The sequence below is a fragment of the Podarcis vaucheri genome (genome assembly GCF_965113315.1).
Source record: "Podarcis vaucheri genome assembly, chromosome: 9".
Lineage (NCBI taxonomy): Eukaryota > Metazoa > Chordata > Lepidosauria > Squamata > Lacertidae > Podarcis > Podarcis vaucheri.
Window position 1 is genome coordinate 25,952,025 of NC_138767.1, and position 26,407 is coordinate 25,978,431.

The window sequence follows — 26,407 nt, forward strand, 5'->3', positions numbered from 1 at the left end:
GCTGAGATATTTCACCCAGGACTCTGTACTGACCAGGCAAGCTTCAATTTTGGCTGGCACCTCAGGAGTACCGTATTTTTCGCTCTATAGGACACACTTTTTCCCCTCCAAAAATTAAGGGGAAATGTGTGTGCATCCTATGGAGTGAATGTAGGCTCCTTGGCTTCAACTATAGCAACACGAAGCCTCCGAAGCTCAAAGGGAGCGCTCCCTCCGTGCTCAGGAGGCTTCACGTTGCTTTTGCTGAAGCCTGGAGAGCGAGAGGGGTCGATGGGCACTGACCCCTCTCGCTCTCCAGGCTTCAGGGATAGTCGCCTGAAGCCTTTGGAGTGCAGTGGGAACTCGGGTTCCCGAAGGCTTCGGGTTCCTTTTGCTCAAGCTGGGAAAGCAAGAAGAAGAAGAAGAGTTTGGATTTGATATCCCGCCTTTCACTCCCTTTAAGGAGTCTGAAAGCGGCTAACATTCTCCTTTCCCTTCCTCCCCCACAACAAACACTCTGTGAGGTGAGTGGGGCTGAGAGACTTCAAAGAAGTGTGACTGGCCCAAGGTCACCCAGCAGCTGCCTGTGGAGGAGCGGAGTCGCAAACCTGGTTCCTCAGATTACGTGACTTAACCACTACACCACACTGGCTCTTGTGGCTTCAGCGAAAGGAACCCGAAGCCTTTGGAGCATAGCGCGAGTTCCCGCTGCACTCCAGAGACTTCAGGTGGCTATCCCTGAAGCCTTTGGAGCTCAGCAGGACCTCACGCTGCGCTCCAAAGGCTTTGGGTTCCTTTTGTGGAAGCTGGGAGAGCAAAACTCTCCTGGCTTCAGCAGAGAGGGAGAGCTGCACAGCGCCCCTTCAGCGAAGCGGGAGAAATGGAAGGGGCTCCATTTCTCCTGCTGCTTTGCTGAAGGGGCGCTGAGCAGAGAGGGGGAGATTTTTTTTTCTTGTTCTCCCCCTCTAAAACAAGGCGTGTCCTATGGTTAGGTGCGTCCTATAGAGCAAAAAATACGGTACATCTTTCATTGAATATATTTCAGCAGAGATTGGACAGCCATCTGCCAGGGATGCTGCAGTGTGAATCCTGTGTTGATCAAGGTGGTGGTGGACTAAATGTTTTCCAATATCCCTTCCAATTCTTCAGTTCTATGATTGCAATAATTTGTACACATACTGTACCTAGTCAATAGGTGTCAATGGAGGACACCTAATCTTCTTGCCTTCTTTCCTCCCGATGTTAGTGCCTCCTTATCTCACTGTCTCTCCTTCCCTGGCTCTTCCCATTGGATACATTCCAGTGGAAAGATGAACACGTAGATGCATACAGCCAGGGGCTGTCCTGCAAATACCATGACTCAAGGTCCACAAATCCAGCTCCACATGTCCACACCTATTTGATTTCATAAGCTCTCCAAAATGTTAAGCATAGTTGCACCCATGCTGTCATAAGGGGGAATGTGAAATTAGGAGCAGAAGAACCTGCTAGTTCACCGGCATCAACCTGGCATTTCAGCAGTCCAGACACATGTTGAATGTTCTGCTGAGTCAGACCAAGGGTTCACCATTGCCTATACTGACTTGCAGCATCTCTCGGGGGGTTGAATTCCAGGACCTTATGCATTTCAGAGTTGCAGGGAGCACAAGCAACAAGCTGAAGTATTTCTGTTAGATGCAGCAGTTCTGTGACTTGAATAAGATAAATGAGCTTGAACACTCATGGTAAATGTCTCTCTTTTTCTATCTAGACAAAATAGCCATTCCAGATTTTGGCACTGGGGCCATGGAGAACTGGGGTTTGATCACTTACAGAGAAACTAATCTTCTTTATGATCCAAATGAATCTGCTGCTTCAAACAAGCAAAGAGTAGCGGCTGTGGTTGCCCATGAACTTGTTCACCAGGTACAGCTTACATAGCATCTTATCACAAAGTCATCAAATGTTAATATTTTAGTCAAGGAAATAATGATTCACTTATGCCATCTATTTTATTCTGTCAGATTTTTCTGCTTTCTTTTCAGCTGCAAAATAAGTGGATTCTTTTTAAAGCTTTGAAATACTGAAACATATTTCAGATAATGGTTTTGTCTCATTTTCATCCTGTATCAACAGCACTTTACAGTGGTGCCTCGCAAGACGAAATTAATTCGTTCGCAAGTTTTTTCTTCTTGTGAGTTTTTTGTCTTGCGAAGCACGGTTTTCCATAGGAATGCATTGAAAATCAATCAATGAGTTCCTATGGAGACCGTCCGGGGACAGAGGGGAAGCGCTGCTCTGTCCCCTCTTTTGAAGCAAGGGGCGGAGAGGAGAAGATCCCTTCTCCCCCTTGCCGCCCCTTGGTTCAAAAGGGGTCCGGGGAGAGAGGGGAAGGTGTGCGCCTTCCCCTCTGTCCCCTCTTTTGAAGCAAGGGGCTGAGGGGAGAAGATCACTTCTCCCCCTTGCCGCCCCTTGCTTCAAAAGAGGTCCGGGGACAGCGGGGAAGACGCGCTGCGCTTCCCGCTATCCCCGGAGCTTGCGGGGCTGGCAACGGGGAGAAGCGATCTTCTCCCCGCCACCCCTTGCTTCAAAAGAGGTCCGGGGAAGCGGGGAAGATGCGCTGCGCTTCCCGCTATCCCCGGAGCTTGCGGGGCAAGCTTCGTTTTGCAAAGCAAGCCCATAGGGAAATTCGTCTTGCGAAGCAACTCGAAAACGAAAAAACCTTTTGTCTTGTGAGTTTTTCGTCTCGCGAGGCGTTCGTCTTGCGGGGCACCACTGTATTTCACCCCAGAGCTAGCCCTATTATTAGGCAGAGTGAAGCTGGGTGCCTCAGGTGGTGTGTGCTGGGGCTGCAGATAGGAAGATGATAGTAGACAGAGCTTTGTGCAGGGATGTTGAGCCAGAGTTCAGTTTTGATTGCATTTTAATGAGCAACTGCCTAATTCACACTTCTAGAACCAATAAGCGAAGTGTCACACAGCTATCCTGTGAAATTCACACTTCTCCAAATTTTGGATGCAGTTCTTGAACTAATGTGTACAAAAATGTATTTGGGGGAAAGTCTACATACTGTAAAATGCATGCATTGGTGAAAATAACATTTATTTAATCATTTATTTATTAGTTATTTTTCTTAACCACCCTTCATGCCATAGGACGTCAGGGTCCTAACAAACAAAATATAAACAGAGCAGATAAAATACAGACATAATTATATTAAAACCCAGTAAAAAGAGCTCAACAGAACAGTTCAGCAATGGTCTCAAAAATATCCAATACCCCAATGCCTCCATTAACATATCTGTTTTAAGCTGGCACCTAAAAGTCTTCAGTGAAGTGGACAGCATATCTCCATATAAGGAACCCTTTCATCTATTAATTTTGACACACAAGATCTGCACAATAGCTGTATTATCTAAATATTTGCTAAGTTACCATAGAGGTATGACCTGTATAAATAATGCTGCTCCCCTCTCTCCCCCTGCTTCCCATTGTAGTGGTTTGGGAACATTGTGACCATGGACTGGTGGGAAGACTTGTGGCTGAATGAAGGATTTGCCAGCTTCTTTGAATTTCTGGGGGTCAATGCTACAGAAGGAGATTGGCAAATGGTAAATATTAACTTTCTTACATTACATTATATTACGTGCTTATATTGTGGTGTGGAGCAGAGGCATTATTATTACTGATTTATGTAGAATTTTTTGGACCGATAACATGGGGGAAAATGTTTTATCAAAAACTCAAAACGAGTCACAGGTATAGTGTAGAATAAAGCATGTTTGGTTTTTTTAAGCCATGGAGTGCTACCAAACCACCCACTATGACCATGTCTTTTTCATATTTCCTCCCCCAAGACCACTAAGTTCTTCCTCACAAAGGGCCACAAACTCTCCCCTAGCCTGCAGACCATCCTCTCTCCAATCTACAGTTTTCCAGCAGAAGGAAAACAACATATCTCTTCCTATCCCTCCCTATTTCCCCCCACTCCAGTCAGAAAAAGCTTCCCTCAGTGCCAGGGAGAAAGAAACGGAGGGAGGGAGGAGAGCTCACCAGGGGTTATGGAGGCACCTCCCCTTCCTGTCCTTCTCTTCCCAAGATTATCCATACAGACTCTGAGGTAGGGTCCTACAAGAGCCACTTTCCAAGTCTTGGCTCAATCTGTGTGCCTCTTTCACCCCTCGAGGTTCAGATTGTCATCGCAACATGATGACAGACCAGTAGAAATATTAAACAGAGAGGCATAATCATTTCTTGCAATCTTATTCAGTGTATTTTGCTCCATTTTCCCTTCATTTTTCTTTACAGATGGACCAAATTTTGATTGAGGATCTGTTCCCTGTTCTGAAGGAGGACTCTCTGATTTCCTCCCATGCTATTGTAGTGAATGTGTCTTCTCCTGATGAAATAACCTCTGTGTTTGATGGCATATCCTACAGCAAAGTAAGGAAGAACTTGTCTTCTCTTTGATACAATGTCAAAAAGGCAGACACAAAGTCAATAGTGTTTGAGTTGATATGTCGCTCTTCAGGAGATGAAGCTTGAAAGAAGTTGGTTTTATAGCATCTTCTGACAATGTGCTTTGGCTTCAATGCAGAAGACACTAGGACAGGTGGGAAAGGTGGCTTCTTTTAATATCCAGATGGTCAAGAGCAGGGAAATTTGGATGCATGAACAGACCTGGAATTCTGCATTGTAGTAGAAAATGTGTACATTCAGGAAAAATATCATACACAAATGTATATGTTAGGAGAAATTTGCACGAATGAATTTGTGTGTGTTGTTTTTTTAAAAAAAAAACCAAAACGCAAACTGATGTGGAAAAGTGAACTTACAACTGAGAGAGAAACTGAGAGTAACTGAAACTGACAGATCCGTCCATCCCAACATACAGCTCTTTTTCCCAATCAGATTGCCACAAGCAAGGGTGGGGAGAGCAAGCAAATGGCCATAAGCCAAAGGGTTATGTGAACTGGGCCTTGCTTGAACACAAATGCAGAAGGTCAGCATGCCATGTGAACCTGGCTCATGTTTGCTAGAGAATGTCTTCACTTAGGAATCTTTTTTAAAAGCAACAACAACAACAACAACAACCTCACATGCAAACTTAAGCGCTCACACTGCTTCCTTGTAGGTATGTAGTGTTGTATGGGGCTGGAATCTTCTTCAGACTAGAATTTCTGAGAACTTTGGCTTTTGTTAGTGTTGTCAGAAGTGGCCAAACTTTTTGAAAAGCATCTGCAGGCAGGATCTCTTAAATCCACAGAAAACAAACAAAGTCGCAGGCAGAGCTATTTGAGGCAGGAGGGTAGGGGTCCTTTGCTACCAAGCCATCTGCCTTAACACAGGCGGCATTTAAGGTAAGATGCAGACAAACCACTATGAATTGCTTATGGCTGAAACTGGGTGATTTGTGCCTACTTCTTGTGCTCTGTGGTTTTTGGTTCATTCTAGGTTGTGTTGACTCTCACACAGTAAGGAGGAAGGCTATTGGCTAAGGAGAGCAGTTCATAAATGTAAGGCATTAAAAATATGAATGATATGTTGCTGTGCTATGCATAAATAAGGGAATCAATCTTTTATCCATGTATTTTGCTCAGTCAGTCAGACTTTTTCAAGTTTCAAGAACATGGCTTGATTGATACTGGTATAGTATCAACTGATAATTGCTGATAATCCCAATCTCTGCTTTCTTAGGGAGCATCGATTCTCAGAATGCTGGAAGACTGGATCTCACCAGAAAAATTCCAAGCTGGATGTCAGGTATGATCTACTCAGATTGGTGTAGAACAGGAAAATAGGGAAATGCTTAGTAATTAGTGTGCAATCCTATGCACACTTCCTTGAGAGAATAGGTCCCATTGAAAACAATAGGCCTTACTTCTGAGTAAAGTTGTTTAGGATTGTGGTGTGGATCATTTTAGAGAATTTTGATCAGAAATTTAGAGAATTATTTCACTTACTTCCCTCTAAAGCCAGATGGCACAATCCATTTTGGTTCACAAAACAGGTTTTGGTCTTCTCTAAGCATCTTCTCTGTGATGACATCTCCAAACAGCAGCAATTTGAGTTTATAGACATGTACATAAGACCCTTCCCCACAACTATGTCTGTCTATCAGCTTCTCTGTTACTATATATATAAATCAATATCAGTTCATTTCCTTCTGATACACCCTTCCCCTCAGTCTCAGGGCTCTCACCCAGGGTCCAAACAAACTCTCAGCTCACCCACAAAAGCTTCACAAGGAGCGTTTCCAGAAACAGCAGGCATCACCCTAGTCTCTCACTCTAGACTTGCTTTTTATGGTCAGGCCCAAGGTGGGTGGTACTTCCTCAGGCTGCCCATAGCTGTGTCCCATTCAGCTTTACTCTCCACACCCAGTGCCAGGTACAACAGGTTTGTTGAGTTTCCCAGGGGGACCAAAGGATAGGGAGATGACTACCCTTCCCTCACAACCCTTTCTTCACCCTCTGTCCCCTCCTCGTTCTCCAGATGTTTTAGTGTCCCATGGCAGGGCTTATATGGACAGGCCCATATAACCTTTTTTAAGGTTCTCTCACCCAACTGAAACTTCAGGCCCCACCACCACCTGGGGGGGGGGGGGTCAGGCAAACCTGGAGACTTAAGGTCAGCCCTGAGGGTCTGGAAACTGCAATGCCCCTTTTGACATGTGACCCTGCAGAGAGTTCAAAGGGTAGTGCAGCCTTTGGCTTGAAAAAGGTTAGCCATCCCTTTCCTAGAGGGGTCTCCAGTCATTTCCTAGTCATTATAGGCCATTTGTGTATGCTTCCTTTAACAACAGAGATGCTTGCTACCAGTGGTATTTTTCTAGAAAAAGAGGAGCCAGAACTCAACATGACTGTCTCCTTTGTTCTCTTGTAATGGCGATGGCACCCACCTGAGAGGTGACAGAACTGAGTTCCGGCAAGTTCCAGCTGATGAAAAGCCCTGTTTGCTACCTTTGTCAGGACTCTGGTTTGAGTCCCAACTTCCATTTTTTGCCTAAGAAAAATGTGTGCCTTGCTGCCTTTAAAATATACTGTAGGACTGGTATGGGGATTGGATTTGGATTGGATTTGATATCCCGCCTTTCACTCCCCTTCAGGAGTCTCAAAGCAGCTAACATTCTCCTTTCCCTTCCTCCCCCACAACAAACACTCTGTGAGGTGAGTGGGGCTGAGAGACTTCAAAGAAGTGTGACTGGCCCAAGGTCACCCAGCAGCTGCATGTGGAGGAGCGGAGACTCGAACCTGGTTCCCCAGATTACAAGACTACCGCTCTTAACCACTACACCACACTGGGGAAGCTTTAGATGTCAGGAGCTGCCGACCAATAGCTCCCATGATCCCTGTCTATTGGCCATGCTTGCTAAGAGTGATGGGAGTTGGAGTTGAGCAAAATCTGGAGGGCCAGATGTTCCCCACAAGCACTGGCTGCACTAGTGCTTAAATGAAATTATTTACCATACCATTATATTGGGTCATTGCTCACTGTTACATCACAGATGCATCTAGTGCCCACTGCCAGAACTGAGATCAAAGTGATAAAGGCATCCAAGCCTTTAGGATATTGCATTCTGCCATCACGGTTCCTATGCTAATACAGAAAGGTCAGCATTGCGGTGAATGTAGCCTCCCACCCTTATTTCTGTACCATGGTTGCAATCCATTTGCACTTATAATTCGCAGTCTGCTGTAATGTAAGCTTGTGCCGTATGTATACGCTGAAAGTACAGAAGTAGTTGAGAGTGAGACAAACAGTGCCATCTACTGTCCCACTACAGCTAAGTCGGGGATGTACCAGGAAAAAATGGATGGTGTTATATACTCAATGTAACAGTTGTAACCTATCTGTCAAATAGCAATTCTAATGTAGAGAAATGGATGACTTTTCCAGTCAAAGTCATCCATATTAACTGAGGTGGTAGTAGCGGTAGAGAGATCCAGTACTGCTGCTGCTATTGCTGCTACACACACACACACACACACACACACACACACTTTGGAACTCCCTTCCTATTGACACCAGGCTTCACTATTCTCTCTTTGGCACCTACTAAAAATGCTTTTCTTTAGACAAGCCTACCCAGATATGTAGAGTGCTGATGTGTGTTTTAATATGCTTTTAGTTTATTTCTGATTTCTTTGAAAGTTTTAAATAGTTCTTTTAAACTGCTTGTGCCAATTATTTTATTTTATTTTGTAAACTTCTTTGAGGGTTTGGGGTTTTTTGGGGGGGGTTTGCAATCAAGCAGTGTATAAATTTTATGAAATAAATAAATATACCAGAGAGTTTCAGAAGAAGCCCTCTTCAGACAATCACAAAACCAAAATATGAAAGGCAGTGTTTCTCTACCTCTCCCCCGCCACTAATACACCATCACCGTTTCTGCCACATCATTCTCAGGAACTTCTAAAAACTTCCTCCATGCAGTTAACCTTTCGTGGCAGAAAAGCCAACCAGCTACATGGGCAGAAGCTTTCATACAAATTCCTGGGAGTGATGCAAGAGCAACTGCAGAAGCAATGCCACCCACGCCAACCAGGCGTGCATTTAGGGAGCTCGGTCCACAAATAGCTATTATCCAAGCATATGAGCTTGTATAACACATAAGGAGAACACAGGAGTATGTGATAAGCCCTGCTGGGTCAGACACATCTAGTCCAGCATTCTGCTCCCACAGTGGCCAAACTCATGGCAATGGGAAGCTCAGAAGTAGGCTAGATGTTCAGTGAGTGGTGACTTACCATGGTGTTCCTGTAACCACCTGACATATTTGCCAGCTATGTCATCCTGCCAAGTGGTAAGCATCTGATTATTTTATCATTATCATCATCATCATCATCAAAAGCAACTACACTTGATCATTAAGCTGAAGAAGCAAAGACGTGACAATATTTCCTTTTCCTCTTGGCAAATATGATCCGCTATCAAACTATGTGGTTACAAGCACCCTGTGATAATAGCAATCTGGGCATGTAACTATAGCCACCAAAAATGTACCATCCAACAAAGTGGTTCCCACACATCCTCCTTATCAACTACTGTATTTTTTGCTTTATAGGACACACCTTTCCCCCTCCAAAAATTAAGGGGAAATGTGTGTGCGTCCTATAGAGAGAACGCAGGCTCCTTGGCTTCAGTGATAGCAACGTGAAGCCTCCGAAGTGCAGTGGGAGCGCTCCTGCTGCACTCCGGAGGCTTTGCATTGCTTTTGCTGAAGCCTAGAGAGTGAGAGGGGTCAGAGAGCGAGAGGGATAGCCGCCTAAAGCCTTCGGAGTTCCCGCTGTGCTCTGCAGGCTTCAGGTTCCTTTCACTGAAGCCAGGAGAGCAAGATTCTCTTGACTTCAGCAGAGAGGGAGAGCTGCGCAGCGCTCCTTCAGCCAAGAGGGAGGAGAAATGGAAGGGGCTCCATTTCTCCTGCTGCTTTGCTGAAGGGGCACTGAGCAGGGGGGGGGTTTCTTGTTCTCCCCCTCTAAAACAAGGTGCGTCCTATGGTCCGGTGTGTCCTATAGAGCGAAAAATGCAATATATCACTTTAAACTTGACCTCAGGTATATGATCTAGAAGAGGAGGGGGGACCCACCCATCTCAATTAAAAACCAAAGCACAGGGGAGGGAGTGATTTAAAAAGACAATTCAGCAGAAACACAGCTGTGCTCCCTGACAATACAATCTAGAGTGAAAAATAAACTTCTCTCCACGCTCCAATCTTGCATGTCTGCAGGATCCATTCTTTGGTCCCTGAAAGCAAGTTTCAACGCTTTCCAAAGGACAGATCTATTTTTTATCCAGCCTTGACATTGGGAGTCAGCATTTTCCAGCCTGACACATTTACTAGGCAGTGCATTAGCACTAAAGAGCTTGGAGAGAGAGCGCGCGCGCTCTGGCTGTGTTCTTTTTTGTTTACTGAGGCCCACATGGTGTACCTGGATTATAAATTCCTGTCTTGGTAAATGGATGAGTGTTATTTTAAGATGTGTTCTCGAATAATGGGAATATGAGCTCAACCAGGGTATAATGAGAACAATCTGCTCTCTTACATAAATAGCTTTTAATTGGGGGGAATAATTAAGGTCAATGAGAATTAGATTTGTAACTGTTTAATCAAGGACAGATTTTAAAAATAACCCTCAAAAAATCTCAGATCCCTTTCATTCATCTTGTACAACTTTGCTGTATAATCATTCTGGTCACAGATGAAATTCTTGGGACACCAGCATCTTACACCCGGTGATCTTGGAAGCTCAGCATCCTACACCTGGATCTTGCACATCAAGGCTGGGGAACCTACAGCTCTCCAGATGTTGGAGGACCACAACTCCCGTCAGCACCAGATTTAGGGCGGTGCAGGCAGTTCCTCCTTACAAGGCACTGAGCCAAGGGAGTACAAAATATCCTGTACTGCACTTGAGAGCATGCATAGAATAGAAAGCGAGAGGGAGGAGGGCATGAAAATAAGAGATATTTAGGGAACACACAACATTTTGTCCTCATTGAGGGTGCCATATTACCAAAGTCTGTCACTGACCCTATCATACTTAACCAGTGTCTGTGGCGGCTGAGGTTGAGGTGTGTTGTGGTTCAACATTTGGAGGGCCACAAGTTCTTCATCTTGGCACACACAATCATTCATTTTATTTGAATGCCACTTTTCCACCAAAGAATAATGCCCAAAGCGACTTACAACAAAGAAACAGATATGTATTTCAAACATTACACAAAAAATCCTAATAACATAGCAGAACAATAACACAGTAACATTTTCGCAATAACATAGCAAAACAAAAATATTATAACTTACCAAAAAAACAACAACCCACATTTCAATACTGTAAATAGAACAACATGCAGCATCCAAAAGCAAAAATAACAAGGGAGCTTCACAGTTTCACTTTAGTCCTAGAAACACCCTTCTTGAGATGTTGCTCAGAGTCCCTCTCCTGTAGCAGCTATGTAAGCAGCAGTTTGTTCAATGGAATTTACTTCTGACTGAATATGTTTAGGAAGCATCCATGCAGTTCAATGTTATGTGAGGAAGAACTTGATGATTCAGGCCAGTGGCCCATCTAGGACAGCATCCTGTTCTCCCCTCAAGTAGAACCTGAGTGCAATAGTCCTCCTGCCATTCCCAGCAGCTGGTACCAAGACACATGCTGCCTCTGACCATGGAGGCAGAACATAGGAGAAGGGCCACTGATAGCCTTCTCCTCCATGAATTTGTCTCATCCTCTTTTAAAGTCATCCATGTTTTTGGCCACGAATGCCTCCTGTGGGAGCAAATGGTTTAACTTTGCCCTCGGTGAAAAAGCACTTTCTTTTGCCTGTCCTGTATCCTCCAACAATCCTCCAGCTTCATTGGATGCCCATGAGTTCTAACGTTAGGAGAGGAGAGAAAAGCATTCTCTATCCACTTTCTTCATGCCTTGCAGAATTGTATACACTTCTTGCATGTCAAGGGTTGGTTCATACTTCTGCTGTGCTTAGAAAGCACTGGTCTGAGTGGTTTTCCCTTTGCCCCTCTCCTTACCAAGCGAAAAACTGCTCTTTAGCAATAGATTGGAACAAATGGCAATCCGGGGGAAACCCAAATTGTCATTTTCTCCAATTGAGCACTAAAGGTAGCAGGGTTTATTGGTTTGTTTTGTTTTTGCTTTTATCGTGTATTTTGTGCTTTTATGTTTCATTTTTATATTGTGAACTGTCCTGAGATCTGCAGATGAAGGGCAGTGTACAAATCTTAATAAGAATAAGAATAAGAATAAGACGGTTTTCCCTGGGGGGAAACAGAAGGACAAGAGGACGTGTGGCTAAGCCCTCCCATGCCTTTCCTCTAAATTAAGTAAAGGGACCCCTGACCATTAGGTCCAGTCATGAACGACTCTGGGGTTGCGGCACTCATCTAGCTTTATTGGCCGAGGGAGCTGGCGTACAGCTTCTGGGTCATGTGGCCAGCATGACTAAGCCGCTTCTGGTGAACCAGAGCAGTGCACGGAAACACTGTTTATCTTCCTGCTGGAGTGGTACCTATTTATCTACTTGCACTTTGATGTGCTTTCGAACTGCTAGGTTGGCAGGAGCAGGGACCGAGCAATGGGAGCTCACCCCATCGCCAGGATTTGAACCGCCGACCTTCTGATCAGCAAGTCCTAGGCTCTGTGGTTTAACCCACAGCACCACCCGCGTCCCAACTTCCTCTAAATTAAAATACTGCAACCTTCCCCAGGAGTATTTCCTATAGTGTTCAGTGGGAACCTGAATTTCCTAGAGAATCTTGTCCAGAGCACTTTTATTTCCTTTAGCCTTCTCTGTGCTTTGGAAACTTGCCTGTTGCTTGCATGCGGGTTTTAAACTGACTACAGCAGCACGTAAGTGAGATATACCAACAGTGACACTCGCACTCTGGCTAAAGACATGCCGCCGCACTGCTCAGAAGGTCTCTGCATGGTGCATGGCTGGAATAGGCAAGAAGGAAGGAGATTAAGAGGCACATCTGCTACATTATTCAAAGCCACCCTCAGATTTTTGAATCATGCCCATGAAACAATAGGAAGCCAGTGCAGACTGCAAAGTTGCAGTTGCTGATCCACAGAGTCAGGAAGGTGGCAACTGCATGCTGCAGAACTCCTAACTGTTAGAATTCCTGCTCCATGATTGCAGTCATAGGATTTTTGTCTATCACATGACAGTATATGTTTTGACTCTACAACGTGGGAAGTGACGGAGACAGGATGTTTGTGTTCCTGTGTTCCTTGAAGTGGGACTATTGTGCTTTGTTCTTTTTCTCTTGGCTGTCTGATGCTAGAGAGAGAGAGAGAGAGCCATGTTGCAGAGCTCCGTGTGTGTTTATATGTAAATAAAGTAGATTATCCAAAATGCTGAGTTGCTGAGGTCTGTCACATGCATGATGCACAAACTCTGCAGATCCCTAAGTGTGCCGGTGTCGGTTAGCATCAGTCGCTGTGATGTTCGGGCTGAAGAAAGCTTATGAAGTTCTCGAACGAGTGACCAGGAGGGAGAGAACATGCCAGTCGGGCATGTGTCTCTGCCAGAGTCCTACTCGAGTGTAGGCTCAACTCCTGACACTAACATCAGACCATTAAAGCTGCTGAGGTGGGTGTTCATACTAATATTGAGTAACTGTTTCCATTTTCTCCAACAGAAATATTTAAAAGACCATGAATTCAAAAATGCAAAAACAAGTGACTTCTGGAAAGCACTGGGAGAGGTATGTGTATGTATGACTATGAATCAGTACAAATGTTTGTATTATTTTATTAGGGACAGCCTCCTAGTCCCACTTCCCCCCATCTTTCTGCTTGGCTAGGAAATCTAATCTTAAAAACAACTTCTCTCCATACATTTTGAATGCATTGCTTCTGGCTCACACAAACTCCCGCTAAGTGCGACAGCATTTCTCAGTAAGAAAATGCCTCAAGGCAGGTGGATAAGAAGAAAGCCATAATGAAAATAAACTGCAAAAGAATTTCAATGTATTGGGCATATCTGTTCAGCATGCTTCATCCATAACCTGCCCTGCTATTTTTAAACAAGGAAGTGGCTAACCTGGTGGTGCGGAACTGCAGCAATAGGCCTCTTGCAGCAGTATCTCCAAGTGGGAAGGACAAGGAGGTGGCAAGGTCAGAGCTACACAGACAACCTGCAGGAATGGCACTGCCCCACTGTCAGGAGGCTTATGCTGCAGCTCCACCTCACTAGGTGAGATTCTCCTGCAAGAGCAACATCAAGTAACTTACACCTCTTAAATAAGACTGCTGAAGTGAAGAAAGCTTGGGTTAACCAGGAGTGTACTTTTGTGAAAGTACCAGCTCAGTTCTGGTTCTGAGAACAAATTCTAGGGTTCATAATGTGCTCAGAGGCACCTTGTTCTTTAATTCTGACCATAAGCTTGTTCATACATTACACAAGTGTTTTTTTAAAGAGTATACAGCTTTGTGCAGCTCAGCTGTTGTATACACAGATGCACTAACTGTTGGATGTTACTGTGCTCAACTACTTATGCACAGAGTTGTAAATTTGTTGAATGGAACATGTGAACACGCATATATTTTTTGCTCCTGGCTCTGGCTGGTAGATCTTGAAGCTCTAGTGGTTCCAGTGAATTGGTTCTAATGAGCCTGAAGACTGCTCCCCTCTGGCCTATTGCCTTTTATCAGTGCAGTCCTTGCTGTCCTGATAGCACAATTATGGAGAGGAGAAAAGAGAACATGAACGAACCAAGAAGCACAGATCACTAGGAATGGATGTCTGGTGGCACTCTTGAGATTCCTTTATTCTTCTATCTTTTGGGGGGGAATGGAAGCAGTTTGACTAAAAGTGCTAAGCAAGACTCGGCCAAAAGGATACGCTCTTCTTATCAACCCAGTTGGATTCTCAGACCCTTTGAAACCCTTTTTTTCCTTTAGGACCATTAATCATGTGTGTATGTGTTTAGAATGAAGCTGTCAGACAGCATCTCAGGCAGATTCCCTGTGGCTTTCATAGCCACAGTGCCTGCAGACAAGTAGCCATGGCACTTTCTCCCATCACTGTGGCACACTTGGGTGGGTGAGGTTGTTGCCTACAGAGCCAGAGCTTATATCTGGGGCGGGGGAATGAGATTTCTTCCAGGCACCCTGCCTCTGGCAATGTCCAAATCCCTCTCCTTCCTTTCGTTATACTAATCATAGCAAACATCTTCATATTGAATTTACTATACTTCCCCTCACAACTTTCATGGAAGGAAAATATGAAAGATATTGAATGCTGTCACCTAAGGTGGCTTGTGATATCTTGAGCATTCACCTCTGCAGGAACTCCAAAATGTTGCCATCTATGCAAACAGTGTATAACGACTGGCTGGCCTTTCCTTGTTGTTTACAATCAATAAATACTGTTATTTAGACCAGCTATGCCCATGCTTTTTCCAAAGCCAGCATTTAGAAGAGAAAACTGTAGGTTCTCACCTCCTGAGCAGAAGAGTGATATCCTTCTTCAGTCTCCTTTTGGTGTTCTCAGCATGATCATCCACTGTTATTCTTAGGTAAGTGGTTATCCTGTCCAAGAAGTGATGGACACCTGGACCAAGCAGATGGGCTACCCCATGCTGAACGTTCTTCCAAACTCAGTGATCACACAACAGCGCTTTCTCCTGGATCCCACAGCAGACCCTTCCGAGCCAGCTTCTGAATTCGGGTACAGTTTCTCCAGTAGATGAGTATGCATTTTGCAATGCCAATCAGAGGCCAAACAGAGATGTTCTGCTTCTCCAAAGGCTTTAAATAAAACAAATCCCCTCTCCCCTGTGAAAAGCTGTGCATATTTTTTTTTAAAGCTGCATTGAAGTTGGGTCTATGTAAGTACTCTGCCACCTTGGTAGCACTGGGCTCAACTCACCACAGCAGATGTGTGCCTTAATCCTTTTTTGTTGGTGTTGTTTATTTAATCTAGCCAAACTATGGGCCATTGCTACAGTACATTGCATTGATGCTGTTTTTAAAACTATTTTGGTGGTGGTGGTGGTATTTTTTTAAAAAAAGTGAAATCTCTCTCTTTTCAAATGTCCAGCTATAGGTGGAATATCCCAGTGAAATGGTATGAGGGAGCTGACACTGATACAATATTCTACAATAAATCAAATTTAGCAGGGTAATCCTCATTAGCAGACAATAGCTGTCTATGCAATAAAGTTTATTAAGCAGTGTGCAAACATCAAGCTTCATGTTAAACATTAGTCTTTTGTGCTCCACAAGCTGGCATAGTAAATATGTGATCTGGGTAGAACCCAGCAACATTTACTGTGCTCCTACTATAGTGTTGTGATTTGCCGAACTCATCTCCCAATCTTTTCTTGTGTGACGTGCTGCTTTTAAATCTGCTGCTTATTCTTAACTGCCATTGGGTTTGCTTGTTTGATTCCTTTTTAGGTTGTGCTTCTCTTATTGTGCTAATTTTGTGTAAGCTGCTTGGTGTTTCCTGCTTGGCAGGGGGTTGGACTCGATGGCCCTTGTGGTCTCTTCCAACTCTATGATTCTATGATTCTATGATTCTAAGCTGCCTTGTGCACTTTTGTAGAAAAGTGGGGCATAGGTACTCTGAAATACCAATAACAACATGTTGGATTATGGGCAGGTAAAACAGCAAAGGAATCACAAAATCATTCTGCCCAAATCCCATCAAATTGGCCCTAACTGGACAAGTGATAAGCGCCAAATTTGGGGTTAAACCACAGCCAATAAATTGTTTGAATGTTGCAAGGAAGCTGACTGAAAGTTGTGCATTGCTGAACATAAGATGTGTTCTAGATTTATAATGGAGCAATCAGATCATTATTTGCCAGCAGTTCACCCACACAGGAGCATTGCATATCACCATAATAAGGGCATTGTCATAAGACTGAAGTGCTTTTGACTTGGTGGCTGAGTATGTGACAACAAAAGAGTGATAACTGAGTGTTGCAATCAAGTCTATGACAAAAGACAGGGGAGAAATCAGATTTGTAAATAGCTGAAATCCAAAGTCCAGTGATCTCAGTGAGTCTGTAGACTACTCAATAGTCAGATACATCCCTATTTAACTCAGTGTAGCTGGCTTCCAAGTAAATAGAATCATGTGGCCCCTAAAACCAATAATAAATGTTAACAAAAAAACCAAAACAAAACACTGCCCCATTTATCAGGGGGTGATAAATATTTCCAATTAACGTCCTGTCTGCATGTGAAAATTTCCAATTAAACTACATTTCATTAACTCAGTAAAGTTCATTTCAGCTTCTTCTTCTTCTTTTTCTTTTTAAAGTCCTGTTATCACAGTGAAATGCTTTCTAAGTTGGGACGGCAAAGGTTACATAGCTAAAGAACCTTCCAAAGTGATTTTAATTAAATTGGCTCAAATTTCTTCTGAACACAGTGTGTAATTGTTGGATTTGCATTGTCTTCAGGAGGTACTAGAACAGGAAGAATGTTGGGGGAAGTTAAGGAGAGAGGTAGCCTTGCCACTGATATCTAATTCTGCTGATAACATCCAGACTTGATTACTACCATATGTTGTGTTGAGTGCAGCTGCCCTGGGAACTCGGTGGGTTCATAACATGGCAGCTAGACTATTGACTGGAACTGACTGGTTGAAATGTATGTTGGCAGCAGGAGTGATCAGGGAGGAGGGTCGGCACCACACACCTGGCCTTTATCAGAGGTTATGAGAGGACTGCTTTCTCCTGTGGGAGAAGGCAGAACATGCCCAACGACCCAGCTCTTGGATGTCCAGCCAAGATGTTCCTCCTTTAACTGGCTCTAGGTCCATCCTTGTCCTACCAACAGATCTAGTTTTCAAGTACTCTCCACCACCACCACTCGTAGCTAGCCTTGGCTGTTCGATTCTATAGGTTTCATTAATGTTTGTTGTTTTAATATTTATATGTAAGAAGCATTGTGAGAGTCACCTGAAAGGAGGAGTATGTAAATTCACCCAACAGACTTTGATGCACACAATAAAACTTTATTCTCCTGTCCCCTCCCTCTAAAGCATCATCAAAAACAGGATTAAAGAGTTGCAAGACCCTGGGAAGCAGATTTTGAGGGTGCTTAGTCTAACACTGCTCACACCACACTGAACCTGGTTAGAGCATGGTGCTGATGATGCCAAGGTTGCATCCAACGTTAACAATAAACATCGGCATTTTAAAAAATGTGTACAGGAAGGCAAAAATGTTTTGAATGACCCATCTAATTTGGCCATCACATATAATTTTGGTTCTTCCTTGTTCCAGTTTGAAACTAACATAATTTGGAGAGTTGATATGTCATCTAGTCACACGTTCAGAAGTCCTTCACCACTGTTTGTTTTTAACCACCACAGGAATTACTATTACGCGACCCAACAATCCTGATCCCAATTCTTTCTTGAAAGTGAACCAGGATCATGTTGGGTTCTATCGGGTCAACTATCAAACACAAGCCTGGGAAGACTTAGCCAGGATTATGGAGGCCAACCACAAGGTCAGTCTGCTGAACAGTTGCTTTATGGGATGTATAGATGATCAGTCAGGGCCAGATTCAACTAACACAGTGCCCTAGTAGCAACTAGCACAACAGCTTCCACTGCTGCAATCCTGCTTTCTCCCCTCCCTGTTGGGTTCCCCCTGCACTTCTCCCCAATCCACTCTGGAGCATAGGGGAAACACCCAGAATAGCACACAGGGAGAGGAGAGGGAATGATGGGATGGTCAGAAGAGTGTGGTGTTGAACAGCTATGATTTTATTTCATCCTTTGGTTTCGCCACCAAGAACTCACCTGCTTATTTCCTTTTTCTCCCATAAGCAATTTAGTCTGGCGGATCGCGCTGGCTTTTTGGAGGATGCATTTTCATTGGCCAGGTAAGCATCATAATCAAAGGAACTCAAGTAGACATGTCATCTTATTATTTGCACCACACAACACTGAAATTTGGTTAGTCGTCATTATATTTAACTGAAGAAAAAAATAGAAGTTGTTTTTTATAAGTATATTGTTGCAGTAACCTTTGTCCTCCCTGTCTTAAGGCTGCAATCCTAGGCTTACGTCCTTAGGAGCAAACCCCATTTTTCCGTGGATCTCACTTCAGAATAGATATGCATGGGAGCAGGCAGCATGGCTGAGGGACCCCTTTCATGTGATTGAATGCTTATCTGTTCTAGGAAGGGAGTGACTTAGCCCCAAAGTAGCATTTAGGACAGGAGAGATGAACCTGTGGCCCTCCAGATGTTGGGCTTCAACTTCCAGCAGCCTCAGCCAAGTGGCCAGTGATCAGAGGCAACATCTGTAGCACCATAGGGTTTTTCTTCCCTGATGCAAAATCATGGCATTCTTACATTTCACACTCAAAGTCAGGAGTAACTGACCACTGGTGAGAGATGGAGTCTGGCAGCATATGGAGGGTACCACTGATGACTGATCCTTCACAGCTTCAATAGAGGCAGATATATTGTCTCCACAGAGCCATAATGGTTTCTTAGAACTCTGACAAGTGCCTTCTTTCCTCAGGTTTTATTATATGACTGGATCTAGGCAGGAGGTGAACTTATAATTGATTTAAAGCTGCAGCCCTGAGCCTGACGACTGCACAAAGTAACATGTTTGCACGAGACTCTTGAATCGTAGCACCTGCCCTGGTTTGCTAGATGCACATCTAAGGGGGATAATCTCAATTCCTATCTTGCTTGTGAATATCAGACACGTTGAATCAATACTCCTGACACTTGAAGGGTGGGGTGGGGGCTTCCATCCAGAAGTACCCCAGGATCAAATTGCACACCACTGTGATGAAAGTTTGAGGAGCTTCCTGTCTATTATGACCCAGTACAGGCAATTGCTTTTGCTTTGGAATGAAGCTGAAGAGCTCTTGTAAGAGTAGAACTAAGTAACTGTGTACAGAAAGGATAAATGTAGACAACTGGGGAGACTCTTCATAGAAATCTTGTAGAAAGTCAAGAGAACATAAAGGCAACTTGAAACTCCTTGCTAAATCCGTTAGGCATGGATCTGGAATAACAAAATGAAGGCAGAATCAAAGTCTTGTTCCTAAGTTGCTTGGAGCTACTCAGATGACTGTCCCTCCCCAGCCCAAAAGAGAGAGAAACAGCATTCCCCAGAGACAGATCCTCAGGTGCGAACCAAATTACTGCCATCCTTCAGAATTCACACTTATCCAAATTTTGCAATACAGTTCTCTAACCAATGCTTGCAAAAATGCACGTATTAGGGGAAAGTGTGCATAAAACAAATTGCAAACAACTTGCACATCAGTCAAAACTCTATATTACACATGTTTATTAGGAGAAATTCACACTAAAATGCTGATGGCTTTTGATTGCCATCCCAACTCCCTTCCACAAGTAATTTTTGGTATGGGACAAAACACAATTGATGCTGTTCAGGGATATCTATCTCACAGGCAGCAGAGGTCTTGATGTCTTTCCTGGTTCCTTTTTGCATCCTTGTTGACAGCATTCCAAATCCTGCACACAAGTGAGCCTTTTAAGCATCTAGCGCCATTGCAGGAGGAGATGAACTAATCACCAAGCATTACTGTTGTGACATCTAAAGGACAAAACGTTCTGAAATTACATTGATGCAAACCTCCATGAATTATTGCTGTAGTAACGTCTGACTTTTCTCATTCAGGGAGGGATGGGAGATGCAGCATAGGAGTCCTACTTCCTCCCCCAAACTACATGCAAGATAGATTTCTCTTCCTCCTCCCACCTCCCAAAAATATGCTGGTCTGCTCTGTCATGAAACTGGGCATGCCTCCAGAGCAGGCTTTGAGGGCAATCGCTGTGTTATTACAAGTTCCCCAACAGACACAGTGCTGATCTGTTGCTTGTTTTTGATGTGCCTCAATTTAATCTTAAAGCCAGTCAACATAAACTGAATTCTCATGAGTGCCTGAAAATGTCCAAGCTGAAAATGCCATATGAATGAGGAATTAAGACAGTTAAAGTCTGCCTTACTTCCTCTTTGTGGTATTTGGGAGACTGAAAGATTTTGATACATTGCCTAAAATATACATGCCTTAAATTTTCTCCGCAGTTGACATAGGCAGAGTTTCACTGGGAGTAAGAATTTATCCATCCTTGTCCCTATGCAGTTTAACCCTGTAAAGCACAGGAATTTGGAGATCCCCAGAATTTGTTCAAAGGCCTTTCCCACCCCCCACCTCACAAGCTTTTCAGGTCACTTTCACATATGGTTCATTATTAATTGCTTTTAAAATGCATACCCTGCTTTTTCCATCCACAAATGAGTTGCTCGAAGACTGTGACAGCCTGTGGCAAATTAGTACCTTTGCTTGATTCTAAATACTTCTGTTCAGAATGGTGCTAAGTTTAGCATGTAAATACAATATATATAGAGGGGGGTAGGCCCAGAAGGGGCAAAGTTGTATCCCACATGTTAAGAAAAATAAGAATAACAATATATGTTAATCAAAGGAGTTCAGCAATGGGAGGGTTGGCACTGCCGCCCTCTGGTGCCACCTGTTGGAGGAGGGGAATACAGCTGCAACTATAAGCAGTACTAAATCAGATGCTTATCTAGAAGTTATACAATAAAGCAGTTGTTGAAACTTCTCATTTTTTATTCATTTCTCAGGGCTGGACTTCTGAATTACAGTTATGCCTTGAACTTAACACGTTATCTAAAAAATGAGGAAGAATATATACCATGGCAAAGAGCCATAGTAGCTGTATCCTATCTTAGAGATATGCTTGCAGATGATAATACACTCTATCCCAAATTTCAGGTAAGGTTCTAATGAAGTAAAGAACTATATGCCAACAATAAAACTACATATTATTATTTTTAAAGAAAAGAAGGCTGTAACCCTGGCTTTCATTTTCTCCTCCTAGCTACAAGTGGAGGAGTTCTCCATTTTGGTTCTTAGGAGCCAGGGGAGCAAAGAGAAAAGTCTTTCCTCCATGTGCCTCCCAGGATGCCTGTAATTATTTAAGGACAAACAAAAGTAGCTGCTTTCTATGTGTAATTAAGCAAATGTCAAGGTTGCCCTTGAAGGTTGTAGATTTAATGTTCTTCCAAGGCTGACCCTGGTAAGTATTAATACATTTCTGAATCTTCTAGACCTGGAACAGAATGTTGCAATGTGAACTGTTAATGGTCAGAGTTGGTTTGTTGGTTTGTCTGTTTCCTACACCACTCTTCATCTGAGGATCATGGGGCAGTTTGCAACATAAAAACACAAAAATACATAACATACTATGAAAGAAAAAGGAATCCCCACAAAATGTAAAAGGCCATAGATTGTTTAATTAGCTAAAGGCCTGGGAGAAAAGGAATGTTTTTGCCTGGTGCCTAAAGAGATGCAAAGAAGGTGTCAGGCAAGCCTCTCTGGGGAGAGCATTCCACAAATGGGAAGCTACCACAGAAAAGGCCCATGTCAGCCAGCTAACCAGCCATGGGGTCCTCTACATCCCATCCCCCTGGTTTTCCATTCCTTTCCGCAACAGACATTCAGTGTGCTCAGGCCTCATTGGTATGTGATTTCCCACCTTAAACCTCTGAAAACATTGGTGTTTTCCCAAACCTGTGTAGATCAGCATTTGGTGTTCAACATTAGCATATGTGATTTGGGGACTACATTGGGCCTATTTACACTATAAAATAATTGTGGATTTACATAGGTTTAACAATCATGGTTTCCACCAAAAGATTCTTGGAACTGTGGCTTGGTACTAGTGCTGAGTAATCCCAATACCCTCAAGGAACTATGGTTGTCAGGGTTCAGTGGAAAAGTGCATTGGCAACATTATTTGGGCAGGATTTCAAGAGCAACTGTAAACAGGGTGCTCCCATCTGCGGGCACAATGTTATTTGTGTATTTTTATTTCTGTTGCAGTCTTGATTTATGTATAAGCCACTTTTCCATCCAAAAAAAGGACCCTCAAAGTGGCATAATTCATGAAAAGCAAAAAGCAATTCGTCAAAAGCCAACATCAAAACAAAAACAGACTAAAATCTTGAGAAGCACAGAAACAGGAGCCTTCCGATAGGACAGACCTCTGGGCCAGCATGTGATTCTTCTATAACTTCTCCATTTCTACCAGTAGTTGACGACATTGTGGTGCTCACCTGACCTCCTGACAGCTGAGCTACTGCTGCTTAATAGGAAGTAGATAGGGAAGGACAAACCAGCAGAGCGGTTGGCAGGTGCTGATACACTGGCAGGAATGCCAGGTGGCATCAGGCAGATCTCCCTGCTGTCATGCCTATCTCCATCTCTCTCCCAGTAATCAGCAGCATCTCAGCATTTTGGAGCTCAGTTGAGCACCGCCATCCTACAACGCCATCCACTACTGACCTCTACCCACCTGCTCTCCTTGTGCTGGCAGTGATCTGCTGGCATTGGGGTTGCGCTGACCCAGCAGTCTTCTGGCGCAACAGTACTTTTGCGCTGGCTTAAAGGCACATGCCAGCATAATGTTTTGCACTGCCAGTGCAAGGGGATTTAGTTCTGTGGTCCTGTATTTGTCCATCTGTCATAACTGGCAGATGGGGCCACTCTGATAAATGCAGAGCCTATCAAATCATTTGAATGTCTCTTAATGAGCAGTGATGTAAGAGAGAATCCTTACTAGCAGTCCTCAAGGATAGGACAACACAGGTAATACTTCTCTGGAACAGGTTCTGTTGACACAACAGAATGCAGACTTTTGTGATAACAATGGGTGAAGCTGGAATGCATGTGGTGGGGAGACTGTTTGGCCAGACACAATGACAGTGGGATGAGGAATAGCTTGCTCATTGGGCTATAGCCTCGCCCACACCCATCTGAGTGAAATTCCACCCGCTAACAAGGATCTAATGAATGCAAAGGCTTTAAGTTGTGCTCACCAATTAGTCCACAAAAAAGTAACACCTCATGTCAATTCTCTTTTCACTATTACGTTACTCTCCGTAATAAGCATTGCTTTTGGTTTTTTCAAATTGTAGTGGAGAGACCAGGGATTCAAGCCGCTGAATCATAGAATTGTAGTCTGTTCCCACTCAGTCCTACCCGTTTCAGTGAGTTTACCTGGGGACAGAGCTCTACAACCTACAACCAGGGCCTTGCAAATGCCGTGTGGCGTGCCTGGCTTGTTCCCAAGCAATTTATCTGAGAACATGTTCGCTCCTTTGTTCTTCAAATGTATAAAACAAATAGTAGTGAATCCATGATAATGTTGTTGCCCGAAGCATCCAGTGGTCATTGCTGCTATGTCTGTTTTCCAGGCATATTTTCGTGAGCTGGTTAGACCCATCGCAAGTCAACTGGGATGGGGTAACGATGGAGTCCACATCAATAGGTAAATCGTTTGTTTCAGGCTTGTTCTTTGAGAATTCCTTTGTATTTCTGTATTTCAAGTGTGCCTTATGTCTCCCATTTCTCTCAAGTCCATTGGTCCCTTCTCTGTTTGAAGAACAGAAGTTGCAGATAAATGTTTGGAGCCCTGTGCATAGTACAGTGGTACCCCGCAAGACGAACGCCTCGCGAGATGAAAAACTCGCAAAACGAAAGGTTTTTTCATTTTCGAGTTGCCTCGCAAGACGAATTTCCCTATGGGCTTGCTTCGCAAAACGAAGCTTGCCCCGGGGACAGCGGGTCTTCTCTTTTGAAGCAAGGGGCGGCAGGGAGATCGCTTCTCCCCACCGCCCCTTGCTTCAAAAGAGGTCCGCGCTTCCCGCTGCCCCCGGACCTCTTTTGAAGCAAGCGGTTGCGGGGAGATCGGTCCTGCCCCACCGCGGGCTTCGTAGCACTGCTGCAAAGCCGGGCGGGGGGCAGGAACACCTGCCCCAGCCACCCCGCTTCAGAACGGTGCTCCGAAGCGGGGTGGGGGGGGCGGGAACACCTGCCCCACCGCCGGGCTTCGTAGAGCTGCTGCGAAGCCGGGGGGGCGGGAACACCTTCTGAAGGCGGGCGGGGGGCAAAAGTCTTTGTCCCCCCTGCCTGCCTTCCCAGGGGCTTTTAAATCGCCCCGGACAGCGGAGAAGTCCTCCGCTGTCCCGGGGCGATTTTAAAATGCCGCCCGCCAGCATTTTAAGATCGCCCGGACAGCGGAGAAGTCCTCCGCTGTCCCGGGGTTTTTTAAAATGCTGGGGGTGGGAAGAAAAGCCCTCCCCCCCCAGCCTTCAGAAGAGGTCCGGGGACAGACTGTTCCCGGACCTGGTCTGAAGGCGGTTTCCCTAGGAACGCATTAATTGATTTTCAGTGCATTCCTATGGGAAACCATGCATCGCAAGACGAAAAAACCGCAAGACGAAGAGACTTGCGGAACGAATTAATTTCGTCTTGCGAGGCACCACTGTAATTGGATGTGAACATTCTGACTACGCAATTGGAAGCAGCCAAACTCATTTGCATTACACAGGCAGGCAGTGCCAAGCAAATGATCATCTCTTTAATACTAAAACTCTTTAACAAATGCTAAAATCTTCCAACTTTCTGGTGCTCCTTTTCAGGAGGCCACTTGTATGTTCCCAAAAGGGTATGTAGAATTCTAGGAATTTCATCTTGTATAGTGTAATCACGGTATAGAATGCATATATAGGCAAAAAAGCCAGGATACAAATAGGTTTTTTAAGTACACATGAAAGCTTTGGCCTGCCCATTGAGAGTTTTTTATATCCCCTTCCCCCTTTAGTAACAGATGCCTGTTTTTCCAAGTCCCTTCACTTTCATATATGTGGTATACAGAACAGCTGTTTGAGAAACCTAAGCTCCAAATCCTATTGGTTGCACAGATCTACTTGTACTGCTATTTTACATTACTTAATAGATCATATTCAAAACGAATAAAGCAGACTTTATTTCTCCTTTACTCCCCAGTCTCCTCCGTGTGACAGTTTTAGAGTTTGCATGCAGCATGGGTGACCAAGAGACTTTGAACAATGCATCTAAGCTATTTAATGACTGGCAACAAGGAACAACAAGGTGGATATCTTTCTATCTATGTATGAACTTCATTCAAAGAAGTACATAACACTCACATGCAGAGTAAGCTGAAAGCTGTTCCACCTCCCCTAATAGTACTGTTTTCTTAAATGTTAGCCCAGATGTAAACCTCCGCCTCTTGGTCTATCGCTATGGGATGCAGAACTCTGGCAATGAGGACGCCTGGAATTATATGTTTCAGAAGTACCAAAATACAACATTAGCTCAAGAAAAGGAGAAGTTGCTATATGGCCTAGCATCAGTGAAAAACGTCACCCTGTTGGACAGGTTTGTTTGGGATCTTACTTGTTTCCCATATAAAAGCTTTTATTAGGTGCTCTTCAGTGTTAGCTCCTGGAGCAACATACAATATAAAAACATATGATATATTTTTTAAAGTAGTAAATTGAATCAAGTAGCATTTTCTTTTAAGCCCAGCATAAATATCATTACAAAACTAAAAGACCTGGGCAAATAAAAATTGAGAGTTTTTAGGAGGTCCCTATTCCGCTCTGAGCTACAAATCTCTGAGTGGTTTAACAATCAGTCCCTCTTTACAAAGAATTCTGGTAATTGTAGGTCTTTTGAGTGGAACAGGCCTTCCTAACAGCTCTCAGCACCCTTAAAAAAACTGCCCAGATTTCAGGCGGGGGAGCCATGACCATTTAAAGTGTTTTCAATGTATGGCATGAATGTGGCCACAGACTTTGTGCAACATCAAAGTCTATTTAGTCCACTGCCTGCCATTCACCATGCCCGTTACTCTGCTCCAGATAGTTTATTGGGCATTCTGGCTTTGTAAACACAAACCGTGACAACAGGCTCCTCTTCTTCTTCCTCGTCTTTAAAAAAGAACTTGTGTTTTTCTTACGAATTCATCTTGGCGGAAGCATATCTCAAGGCACAGTTTACAGCTCATTTCCCATGCAGTCCTAATGAGATACTAATCATCATGTGTAATTGCTTCATATCTGATTGCTCCTA

At 44.0% G+C, this 26,407-nt stretch overlaps 1 protein-coding gene across 1 annotated transcript in view; it reads left to right on the forward strand.

Moving 5' to 3' along the window:
- ENPEP (glutamyl aminopeptidase) overlaps positions 1–26,407 on the forward strand; it is a 68,568-nt gene that overhangs the window by 35,792 nt on the left and 6,369 nt on the right. The window contains 14 exon segments of the mRNA XM_082237132.1: positions 1,730–1,884; positions 3,456–3,569; positions 4,267–4,401; positions 5,656–5,721; positions 13,124–13,189; positions 15,005–15,156; positions 15,529–15,607; position 15,609; positions 17,818–17,957; positions 18,280–18,335; positions 21,091–21,241; positions 23,725–23,798; positions 25,319–25,423; positions 25,541–25,711. Of these exon segments, the coding sequence (XP_082093258.1) occupies positions 1,730–1,884; positions 3,456–3,569; positions 4,267–4,401; positions 5,656–5,721; positions 13,124–13,189; positions 15,005–15,156; positions 15,529–15,607; position 15,609; positions 17,818–17,957; positions 18,280–18,335; positions 21,091–21,241; positions 23,725–23,798; positions 25,319–25,423; positions 25,541–25,711 (1,465 nt within the window).